The 12,972-nt window shown below is 44.2% G+C and overlaps 1 protein-coding gene across 1 annotated transcript; it reads left to right on the top strand.

The window, feature by feature from the left end:
* INSL5 (insulin like 5) lies at positions 1-2,093 on the top strand (the record flags this gene model as incomplete). The annotated part of the gene is made up of 2 exons (XM_084636633.1): positions 1-100; positions 1,849-2,093. 2 exons carry the CDS (start codon positions 1-3, stop codon positions 2,091-2,093), a joined length of 345 nt encoding a protein of 114 aa, XP_084492759.1.
* Between the last annotated feature and the right edge of the window lie 10,879 nt (positions 2,094-12,972).

Here is a 12,972-nt window from a genome sequence, read left to right on the forward strand (position 1 = left end):
ATGAAGCTTTGTGGGAGAGACTTCATAAGAGCTGTTGTCTTCACGTGTGGGGGATCCCGATGGAGAAGGCATCTGACTGATGATCCAAAAGATCTATTTGGTAAGTGCTGGGTTATGTGCAGTTGGCTCACTTCTTCCCTCATATGCATTCACAAATCTAACTGAATTCACAGGGGGTGGTGTCACCTGGATGCCTATAAGGGCACAATTGGATGCTTAGTTTCTTTTATCTCCATGAAATGTATTTCTTGAGTCGGTATTGTGGGAGCTTTCTTTCAGACAAGGAAGTGAAATTGTACAACTTTGCACTATGTTTCTCTGAAACTTACCTAGCTTAGGTTTGTTTTTTTAAATAAAAAAGGATCTAGCTTGAGATTTTCAAGCCAACTATGTGCTAAACACTTAGTTTTGAAATTCTCAACCCTAGTTTTTATGTCAAGGGGGGAAAATCCTGCCACCTTTGAAGTGAATAGAAGTTTTGCCATTGTCTTCAAGAGGCATGGCTTTCTCCCAAGATGTTTTACAGTACAAACTAATTTGCAAATTACTGGGAAGTTTCAGAAAATTCAGCAATATACATTAAAGTCATACCCATGTAATATGCATTGCTAGTGATTTGGACTCAAAATTTGGGACCTTAATTATAAAGGATTAAATAAGTGAGTTTAGTTTTAGGAAACCATTCTATGTATTTAATGTTTTCCAGTCAAGCATCTATTTTCATTGAAACTCTTACACTAGTGAAAGCTTGAAGCTCATGGCTGCATGCAGAGAAAAAAGTTTGGCTAGAAATACTTCTGCAAAATATTTTAGAGAACTGGCCAAATGGGGAAATCACTTAACTCTGTATTAGGCAAGGAGTGGATGTTGCTGTACTTTATGATCCTTATTCTCTTTTTTCAAGAGCGCACCACATTGTATTGAGAGCTTCAAAATATTCCTTAAAATGCACCTGAATTACAAACAGCTGAGAAACAATTTGCAATACTAGGGTATAATTTTTTGAAAATCTTGGAACTATTCATATCTGATACACAAAGCAATGGCACTTGAACTGCAGGAAGGAATGTACCTTACCACAGTGATTCTCAGACTAGGGCTGCCACTTGTTCAGGGAAAGCCCCTGGCGGGCCAGGCCGGTTTGTTTACCTGCTGCGTCCACAGGTTCGGCCAATCGCAGATACTGGCCACGGTTCGCCGCTTCAGGCCAATGGGGGCTTCAGGAAGGGCGGCCAGCATGTCCCTTGGCCTGTGCTGCTCCCCGCTGTCCCCATTGGCCTGGAGCAGAGAACCGCAGCCAGTGGGAGCCGCAATCAGCCAAACCTGCGGAAAGCAGCAGGTAAACAAACCGGCCCGGCCCGCCAGGGGCTTTCCCTGAATAAGCGGCGGCCCTAGTCTGAGAACCATTGCCCTGTCATAGTACAGGATGTTGATTTTAAAAGTAATTGTCAGAATGAAGCGGCACTGTTAGTACTTCAAAACAAATGTACAGTTAGTTTCAGCCACCAAAACAACTGCACCAACAGATAACAGATTTGTTGTCCTCACTTAAACAGTTGCACAGACAAGCTGTAAAAGAATTACAGATTCTTTAATGGAATATTAATAGGTTCTTTAATTCTCAGACATCTGTTTCAGTACAATTCTGGTGAAATAAATGTTAATGATCAGGTAAATCCTAATCATTCAGACCACAATAGACATGCACAATGAACCAGAATGAGGTGAGAATACCTTTGACCTTTTGGTTTCTTTGGTGAAGGCTAATTTATCTTTTCTATTAGAGCTGAAAGTCTACACTAAGGATTCTATGCCCTCTAATTTTAGTTTGTTTCTAATTTTTATCAGAAGACAGAGAGAGGCACCTGCATTTGCCACATGGAAACAGTGATTCAACAGAACCCTTGGAATATGGCATTCAGAATCCAGAACCCATGAGGGAAGAAACCCTTAACATCAAACCCCAGCCTGAGAGAGACTTAAGAGGAACCAGGCAAAAGTCTATACAAAAAAGGCGGGAAGTGGTTTCGCTACTTTCTACATCCTGCTGCAGCATCGGCTGCAGCGAAAGAGATATAAGTTCACTGTGCTAAAATGTATCAGATGCTGGACGGATTATATCCAATAGCTTTAATACATTAAAATAATCACAACATGTAGCTGTCTGAAACTAGACTATTACAATTGTGTTTCTTGAATATTAGCTTTATTTTCTGTATCACACCGAGAATTAAAGGTTAAATTTTAAAGAGTATAATGCAAAGCAGCTTTGAAATGCCTTTTTGTGATAATTGCTCAGCTCTTTGTACAAGGCATTTAACATATTTTAAATAGTTAAATTTCAAACCACATGGGCTAATATTTTCCCCTGTCCAATTATTGTACTAGTTTCAGTTTTTGTGGCTAAATTTTAATAAAGTGTGCAATGTACCATGTATGTTTCTCATTGTGCTTTCTCACTTATGAACACCCCCAGCAGGATTACAAAGGTGGGGGTATACATAGCTAATAGCATCACTCGGAGATCAAAATCTTAGCCCTGGTCTACACTAGGAGTTGATGTCGAATTTAGCAGCATTAATCAATTTAACCCTGCGCCCGTCCACACAACGAAGCCCATTTTTTCAACTTAAAGGACTCTTAAAATCGATTTCCTTACTCCACCCCCGACAAGGGGATTAGCGCTGAAATCGGCCTTGCCGGGTCGAATTTGGGGTACTGTGGATGCAATTAGATGGTATTGGCCTCCGGGAGCTATCCCAGAGTGCTTCATTGTGACCGCTCTGGACAACACTCTCAACTCAGATGCACTGGCCAGGTAGACAGGAAAAAGCCCGCAAACTTTTGAATTTCAATTTCCTGTTTGGCCAGCGTGGCAAGCTGCAGATGAGTGCAGAGCTCATCAGCAGAGGTGACCATGATGGAGTCCCAGAATCGCAAAAGAGCTCCGGCATGGACTGAACGGGAGGTACGGGATCTGATCGCTGTATGGGGAGAGGAAACCGTGCTATCAGAACTCCGTTCCAGTTTTCGAAATGCCAAAACCTTTGTCAAAATCTCTCAGGGCATGAAGGACAGAGACCATAACAGGGACCCAAAGCAGTGCCGCGTGAAACTTAGGGAGCTGAGGCAAGCCTACCAGAAAACCAGAGAGGCAAACAGCTGCTCTGGGTCAGAGCCCCAAACATGCCGCTTCTATGATGAGCTGCATGCCATTTTAGGGGCTTCAGCCACCACTACCGTGTTGTTTGACTCCTTCAATGGAGATGCAGGCAACACGGAAGCAGGTTTTGGGGATAAGGAAGATGATGATGATGAAGTTGTAGATAGCTCACAGCAAGCAAGCGGAGAAACCGGTTTTCCCAACAGACAGGAACTGTTTCTCACCCTGGACCTGGAACCGTTCTTTATCTCTCTGTGTTATCCTCAGGAGATTGATATCATTCATGGTCACCTCGTTGAAATAGGGTGCTTTTCTTAAGGGGACATTCAGAGGTGCCGTTCCTGCTGGGCTGCTTGCCTGTGGCTGAACAGAAATGTTCCCCGCTGTTAGCCACGGGGAGGGGTGAGGGGCTAGCCACATGGTGGGGGGAGGCAAAATGCGACCTTGAAACGAAAGCACATGTGCTATGTATGTAATGTTAACAGCAAGGTTTACTGTGAAAGAGTGTACCCATTGTTCTATAAAATGTGTCTTTTTAAAATACCACTGTCCCTTTTTTTTTCTCCACCAGCTGCACGTGTTTCAAGGATCACAGGATCTTCTCCTTCCCAGAGGCTAGTGAAGATTAGAAGGCAAAAAAAATGCACTTACGATGAAATGTTCTCTGAGCTCACGTTGTTCTCCCACACTGACAAGACACAGACGAATGCATGCAAGCAGACAATGTCAGAGTGCAGGAAAGCACAAAATGACCAGGAGGAGAGATAGTGGGCTGAAGAGAGTAAGTGGTGGGCTGAAGAGAGGGCTGAAGCTGAAAGGTGGCGGCAGCATGACGAGAGGAGGCAGGATTCAATGCTGAGGCTGCTGGAGGATCAAACTAATATGCTCCGGCATATGGTTGAGCTGCAGGAAAAGCAGCCTGGAGCACAGACCGCTGCTACAGCCCCTGTGTAACCAACCGCTCTCCTCCCCAAGTTCCATAGCCTGCTCACCCAGATGCCCAAGAACGCAGTGGGGGGGCCTCCGGCCACATAGCCACTCCACCCCAGAGGATTGCCCAAGCAACAGAAGGCTGGCATTCAATAAGTATTAAAGTTTTAAACTTTTAAAGTCCTTGTGGCCTTGTCCTTCCCTCCTCCACCAGCCCTCCCTGTGCTTCTCTCCTCCACCAGCCCTCCCAGGCTACCTTGGCAGTTATCCCCCTATTTGTGTGATGAATTAATAAAGAATGCAAGAATGTGAAGCAACAATGACTTTATTACCTCTGCAAGTGGTGATCGAAGGGAGGAGGGGAGGATGGTTACTTACAGGGAAGTAGAGTGAACCAAGGGGTGGGGGGTATCATCAAGGAGAAACAAACAGAACTTTCACACTGTAGCCTGGCCAGTCATGAAACTGGTTTTCAAAGCTTCTCTGATGTGCACCGCACCCTCCTGTGCTCTTCTAACCGCCCTGGTGTCTGGCTGCGCGTAACCAGCAGCCAGATGATTTGCCTCAACCTCCCACCCCGCCATAAACGTCTCCCCCTTACTCTCACAGATATTGTGGAGCGCACAGCAAGCAGTAATAACAGTGGGAATATTGGTTTCGCTAAGGTCTAACTGAGTCAGTAAACTGCGCCAGCGCACTTTTAAACATCCAAATGCACATTGTGACAAAGTTCCTGCTCTACCTTGGTAGGTCTTGCGCTTATTGGCGGATTTGCTCGCCTTGGAGCTTCACGGAGCCCTCAGCTTGGCCATTTTTCTAAACCCACAGTCCAGGTCGACTCCTCCTGTGTCTGACCAGGAGTTGGGAGGATTTGGGGGAAACCCGGGCCCGCCCTCTACTCCGGGTTCCAGCCCAGCCTGTGGAATGCAGCTGTCTAGAGTGCCTCCTGGAACAGCTGTGCGACAGCTACAACTCCCTGGGCTACTTCCCCATGGCCTCCTCCCAACACCTTCTTTATCCTCACCTCATCCTGTCTGATAATGCTTGTACACCTCAGTCCTCCAACAGTCCGTGTTCTCACTCTCAGCTCCTCACACACACACCATAAACTGAAGTGAGCTCCTGTTTAAAACCCAGGTGCCCCGATTAGCCTTCCTTAATTGATTCTAGCAGCTTCTTGATTGGCTGCAGGTGTTCTCATCAGCCTGTCTTAATTGTCTCCAGAAGGTTCCTGATTGTTCTGGAATCTTCCCTGTTACCTTACCCAGGGAAAAGGGACCTATTGAGCCTGGGGCTAATATATCTGCCTTCTATTACTCTCCTATAGCCATCTGGCCTGACCCTGTCATGACATTCTACCACCATTCTGCACTTGCTCAGCCTGTAGTTGAACAGCTCCTGACTACTGTCCAGGCTGCCTGGGTACGGCTTCATGAGCCAGGGCATTAAGGGGTAGGCTGGGTCCCCAAAGATAACTATAGGCATTTCAACATCCCCAACAGTTATTTTCTGGTCTGGGAATAAAGTCCCTTCCTGCAGCTTTTGAAACAGACCAGAGTTCCTGAAGATGCGAGCGTCATGTACCTTTCCTGGCCATCCCACGTTGATGTTGGTGAAATGTCCCTTGTGATCCACCAGTGCTTGCAGGACTATTGAAAAGTACCCCTTGCGGTTTATGTATTCACCGGGTTGGTGCTCCGGTGCCAAGATAGGGATATGGGTTCCGTCTATGGCCCCACCACAGTTAGGGAATCCCATTGCAGCAAAGCCATCCATTATGACCTGCAAATTTCCCAGGGTCACTACCCTTGATATCAGCAGATCTTTGATTGCATTGGCTACTTGCATCACAGCAGCCCCCACAGTAGATTTGCCCATTCCAAATTGATTCCCGACTGACCGGTAGCTGTCTGGCATTGCAAGCTTCCACAGGGCTATCGCCACTCACTTCTCAACTGTGAGGGCTGCTCTCATCTTGGTATTCATGCGCTCCAGGGCAGGGGAAAGCAAGTCACAAAGTTCCATGAAAGTGCCCTTACGCATGCGAAAGTTTCGCAGCCACTGGGAATCGTCCCAGACCTGCAACACTATGAGGTCCTACCAGTCTGTGCTTGTTTCCCGCCGCATGAACCTGCCCCATTAGCACCATGATGCCCGCATTGCCAGGGCCCATGCTTTGAGAGAAGTCTTTGTCCATGTCCTCACCACTCTTGTCACCGCGCTGATGTCGCCTACTCGCCTAGTTTCGCTTTGCAGGTTCTGGTGCTGCATATACTGCTGGATAATGCGCGTGGTATTTAATGTGCTCCTAATTGCCAAAGTGATCCGAGCAGGCTCCATGCTTGCCATGGTATGGCATCTGCACAGAAAAAAGGCACGGAATGATAGTCTGCCGTTGCTCTGACGGAGGGAGGGGCGACTGACGACATGGCTTACAGGGTTGACTTACAGGGAATTAAAATCAACAAAGGGGGTGGCTTTACATCAAGGAGAAACAAAAACAACTGTCACACAGAATGGCCCCCTCAAGGATTGAACTCAAAACCCTGGGTTTAGCAGGCCAATGCTCAACCCACTAAGCTATCCCTCCCTCTGGTATTTCACACAGGACTGAATCTCCATTAAAGTTTTCAAGGTGCCCCTGACAGACCTCACCAAAACGATTGTCAGCCATTGATTTCACAGAGGGAGGGAAGGAAGGAGGGAGGAGCAAATGAATACAAAACAAATCTGGTCTATTTCTTGTTTTGATCCACTCCATCTATCTTTTACATCTTTGGCTGGCAGCAGATGGTACAGTAGGACTGCAAGCCATCCTCATCTCCTGCCTGCTCTCCAAAAGAGGTACAATAGGACTGCCTGCAGGACTAAAGAGAATGACCTGATTTAGTCCCTGCACCCATGTCTGCTCAGGTGCTCCTGACCCGAGGCGGCCAGGAACACCTTGGACACAATGAGGATGGTTTTCAGGCCTATTGCACCATCTGCTGCCACAAGGCAAGGGGTTGCTGCTGCTGTGTAGCAATGCAGTACCACGTCTGCCAGCACCCAGGAGACATACGGTGACAGTGAGCTGAGCGGGCTCCATGCTTGTCGTGGTATGGCGTCTGCACAGGTAACTCAGGAAAAAAGGCGCAAAACGATTGTCTGCCATTGTTTTCACAGAGGGAGGGAGGGAGGAAGGGCCTGCTAACATGTACCCAGAACCACTTGCGACAATGTTTTTTGCCCCATCGGGCATTGGGATCTCAACCCAGAATCCCAATGGGCAGCGGAGACTGCGGGAACTGTGGGATAGCTACCCACAGTGCAACACTCCGGAAGTTGATGCTAGCCTCGGAAGCACTCCGCCGAGTTAATGCACTTAGAGCATTTTGTGTGGGGACACACACAATCGACTATATAAAAAAGATTTCTAAAAAACCGACTTCTATAAATTCGACCTAATTTCGTAGTGTAGACATATCCATAATGCCTTTACAATATGGGTATCAGAACGAAACTTGGATTCAAGCACCCACGTGCAACATCAGACTTGAAATATCAGATCAGACCAGTGATCCATCTAGTCCATTGTTCAGTCTCCAGAAATGGCCAGTACCAGAAACTTCAGAGAAAGTTGCTAGAATTCTCATAACGGATGATTATGGAATAACCTGCCCATCAGCAAAGTTACTTCCTCAAAACCCCATCAATTCATAGCTGGCTTTTGCCCTGTGCATAAGGGTTTGTAGCCCTTATACTTGTATCTTATTGTGAGCTGTTGGTGTGTCAATAGTTCTCCAAATAAAGTCTACACAAGGTCAATTCTGGATACAAGGTCAACTTTGCCCTCTTACAGCGAGCTTGAAGATACAGTTCCGAGCTCAAGGAGGTACATTTCCTCTTGTAACTAGAGGCAGACTTCAACCAAGATCCCAGAGTCAAAATATTTTTTTTACCTTTATGCACCTTAAAAAAGGACATTTATCCAAAAGCTCTAAGCATTTTGGATATTACTTAAAAATACGTATCAAAACCCCTCCACTGCAATGAGACCACAGCTATATCCTCCAGTATGACCCAAACCAGCAGGCCAAGCAAACAAAAAGCAAGAATTACCCTCCCTCTCCAGCAATTCACCAGCTTCCCAAGTCTCTCCCACTTTCAAATTCCTTGAATAAACAAAAGGTGGCTGGCAGTTTGCCCTGAAGTTCATTAGATCTGGCGTAAAGTTTTTCAAAAGTACTCAAGTGGCTTAGGAGCCTGAATCTAATTTTCAAAAGTGACTTAGGCATTTAAGAACCTATGGCCAGGTCTACACTAAAATGTTAGGTTGACCCAGCTGTTTGGACTGTTTGAAGTGTGGACATAACCCAATTCCCATTGACTTTCAAAGAGACTTAAGCTTTGAAGTGCTTAAGTCGCTTTTGAAAATTAGACTCAGGCTCCTAAGATACTTGTGCTGTTGAAATTTTACTCTGAGGACATTTTGATTTAAGATTATGGTAGGAGAACTAGTTTATAAGCTGTGGGGGCAGCCTTAACTTCTGTGCTCTGACTGGGCTATTGGAGATAAGGTACAGACAGCTCTAACTCCCTGGACCAGCTGGGCTCTCAGGATAGCTCCAACATAGAAGAAAAAACAGTGCTTCTCTGGGGAGCTAGATAGGCACCATTGGTGCTAGAAATATAACCCAGTCAGAAGACCTGGTTGTAACACAATTAAATTTTGTAGCATGGATGGTACCTCCTCATGCCCCCATAACCAGGCCAAAGCCTTAAGACTGTTCAAAGCTTTTGCCCAGTTATAAGGAAACCAGGAGGGGTTCCAGCCACCTTCAATTTTTAAATTGTGTTGTAGTTGGACCAGGGGAGTGTTGACAAGCAGACAATCCTGACGTTAAATTGTGACAATATGGCACAATGGTTGATTCAGTCACTGCCCTTGATCTGTAACATCTGTGCTATTCTTGCAGCAAAACTCTCCTGAGCACAGAAAGAGGAATTGAGCCAAATTGCAGGGCTCCACTGAGGCCAAACGGCTTTCACTTGGAACAAGTTCTGCAAAGGGATAAGAATGAGGTGAGGTTTATTAAACCTCATCTGCTTTTCTATCTAGTGTTTTCAAAAACAAAACACATTGAACAACCCATTTTAAATAGATAGTGCCAAGGAGAAGTTCAGAACATAAAAAACTTGTATTAAAGATTAAGTAGTAAACCTAATGCTGCAATGCAGAAGAGATCTAGAAGTATACATTTATAATAATCAAATATTAGATATTTTTCCTTTACAGTATTAGCAGTGATCGGCCCAAGATTAAATATTCATATATGTAAGAAAATTAGTACTTACCTTAGATCTTCTACAGCAATGGTTCTCAACCTTTCCAGACTACTGTACCCCTTTAAGACGTCTGATTTGTCTTGCATACCCCCAAGTTTCACCTCACTTAAAGACTACTTACAAAATCAGACATCAAAATACCAAAGTTGCAGCACACTATTACTTAAAAATTGCTTACTTTCTCATTTTCACCATATAAATTATAAACTAAGTCGATGGGAATATCAATATTTTACTTACATTTCAGTGCGATATTTGAGCCTGTTTTTCACTTAGAATCATAGAATATCAGGGTTGGAAGGGACCCCAGAAGGTCATCTAGTCCAACCCCCTGCTCAAAGCAGGACCAATTCCCAGTTAAATCATCCCAGCCAGGGCTTTGTCAAGCCTGACCTTAAAAACCTCTAAGGAAGGAGATTCTACCACCTCCCTAGGTAACGCATTCCAGTGTTTCACCACCCTCTTAGTGAAAAAGTTTTTCCTAATATCCAATCTAAACCTCCCCCACTGCAACTTGAGACCATTACTCCTCGTTCTGTCATCTGCTGCCATTGAGAACAGTCTAGAGCCATCCTCTTTGGAACCCCCTTTCAGGTAGTTGAAAGCAGCTATCAAATCCCCCCTCATTCTTCTCTTCTGCAGGCTAAACAATCCCAGCTCCCTCAGCCTCTCCTCATAACTCATGTGTTCCAGTCCCCTAATCATTTTTGTTGCCCTTCGCTGGACTCTCTCCAATTTATCCACATCCTTCTTGAAGTGTGGGGCCCAAAACTGGACACAGTACTCCAGATGAGGCCTCACCAATGTCGAATAGAGGGGAACGATCACGTCCCTCGATCTGCTCGCTATGCCCCTACTTATACATCCCAAAATGCCATTGGCCTTCTTGGCAACAAGGGCACACTGCTAACTCATATCCAGCTTCTCGTCCACTGTCACCCCTAGGTCCTTTTCCTTTTACTACTTGTGAGCCTTGTCTGAAGCCTGAGCTCCAAGGCAGCGGGGCTGAAGCATGTAACTTGGCTTTGCGGGGCCCTTTGTGGCATTGGGCCCCAGGTGATTACCCTGCTTGCCACCCCCTAAGGCAAGCCCTGCACTTGCAATCCCCCTAAACCCATCCAATGACCCCCCCCAGGGGGTCTGGACACCCCAGGTTGAGAAACACTGACCTAGATTAGTTGAGTACCCCTGAAAGACCTCTGTGTATCCCCAGGGGTATGTATACCCCTGGTTGAGAACCCTAGTTCTACAGAAGTCTTAGAGGCTTTTTTTTTTTACCAGATATTTACCATCTTTTGGAAACACCTCTGCTTCATCTTATAGAAAAAGGAGATGAAAGCCTCAAAAAAAGCAAATGATCCATGGAGTAAGGTACATCAGCTAGTTAAGCAACAAGACATTTCAGTGCTGTAAAAGTTAGGGCCTGGACACTCTACTACAAGATAAAACTGAATCCCCTGCCATATCTGGGTAGTGGGATATATATATATATATATACACACACACACACAGTTAAATATAACTGCAGTATATGATTTTTTTTATGTTGTAAAGCTATATTTATTTAACATTAAAACCGGTTGGTTCATATTACAGATGCGGCTGTGCTATTTTCACTTTTGCTAAACCATAGCTACTTCTGATAGAACATTAACTATAAACCCACATGGCTCTATGTATAAAAACAAATAGAAACCAGCTCAATTTTTCTCAAATGCCAAGAGAGATTTATTTTTGATGCTTTAGAAAGTCACTTAATTTAAAACCTATGTTCTACATATTTTCTTTCTACTATAAAATTAAAACCCAAACAGACCTGCTTGGAATCATGATATATTGTGATCTTCCATGAAAATTCTTGGGTAAGCTTATTATGGGAGTGATATGTGCATGAATATGATCTAATCCATTCAATATATCCACAGGTCTCTGAAGTGCACAGATCTAAAATGCAAGCTGTGTGGAAGGTGGACTTAATCAAGTGAAATTGACCTGCATACCATATAAGGCCATTTCTCCCCTCCTCCTCCCACAACCCTGTGAGGTTGCACTCCATATGCTTTATGAAAATATGCTTATGAATGTGAATATGATGTAACTGGAATATGCTTTATGCAAAAGGTCTCTTGTAAGTTATCATTACAAAGCTTATAATCTACTGAGTGTGTTCATCCTATTTGTTTGCAGGTATTATTTCTATGTCTGAAGATATAATAAGATATAAACTTGTGTTACTGATGTAAACATATTAAGTAGAAGCCATTAAGTAGAAGCCAGTCACAACCCCACCCCTGCAAAATCAAACAAAGTAATTGGGCCTTACCCAGCTACTTGGGGGTTAGGGGTGTGAAAACATGCATCCAAATGACCTCCACTGGATTCTGTGCTCCACAACTCCCTGTGCCTAAGAGCTAGTTTATCAGAGCTCTTATGACATAGATCTGGATAGCATTATCAGGGATCAGACAGTGTTAATTCCTATAACTTCATTTCCTACTTTTCTCCCCCCTCCTCCACATTTCTTCAAATAGAAAAGAAAGAGTTTAAAGTAATACAAAACCAAATATTACAGGACTTAGCAAGAATAGCTAGAGGTTCTAAACTGCAACATTCTGGCTTCCAAATACTACACAAAGAACATTCTAAGAGCACCTCCCTGACAGCACATGCATCCAATAATAAATAAAAAGGGGATTTATTGTACCACGCTATGTTAGATTCAGAGAAGTATATAAGAGAGTTCAGACTCATCTGTAATACAAGAGTACTCTCATACGATTTATTTGGTTGGAGGGCGGGGGAGAAAGGAGGACACAAATATTTGAGGACAAAGATAGCTTCACCCAGAATGTATGCCAGTTTATAAGGACTTGTCAGAGAAGAGGAAGGAGAATAGGCAGTGCTCACTGGGAAGAAGGTATTGTGATGACTTTGGGGAGTGTGCCAATTCAATATTCTCTGTGAGGTAAAGTTACCCTGAGGTGGAAGCATCTCCTGCTACCCTTCAGGAAGAGTCCCCAAGAGCCAAAAGAAAAGGGTTTTATGGTGCAAGGAGGCTGTATCTCCCTATACCAGAAGTTTGGAACCTAGCCCAAAGAAATGTAATATGAAGGGTTTTGTATGAGGTATAAATTCCATCTTTGTCCACAACTCTTTTTGTATCAATGGGGATTCCATAAGTGAATCCAAGCAGCACATATCCCTAATATCTATATATTCTGGTTTCAGCATTTAAAATGACCTCATGCTCTGCCTTAGTGGTACCCTGATGTAACAATTAAAAATCACTTGGTACATCTGAGCAGAAAATGGTATCTGGCAATATGTCAAATTTCTTATGCAATTTAAACAAAAGTGTTTCCTCTTCTATTCTGAAGTTGTCATCTCAATTTTTCTGGGTAATTTATCAACTGTTTTCAAGGTGTGTATTTGTAGGTATACAAATGACAAGGAGCAAAACAGATAGCACAGTTTAAGCCTTTTATGAAACTAAGGCTTTGTCGACACTACCACTTTTGTTGGTAAACCTTTTCTTGGTCAGGGGTGTGAAA

This window comes from Lepidochelys olivacea (assembly GCF_965140295.1).
Source record: "Lepidochelys olivacea isolate rLepOli2 genome assembly, chromosome: 8".
Taxonomy (NCBI): domain Eukaryota; kingdom Metazoa; phylum Chordata; order Testudines; family Cheloniidae; genus Lepidochelys; species Lepidochelys olivacea.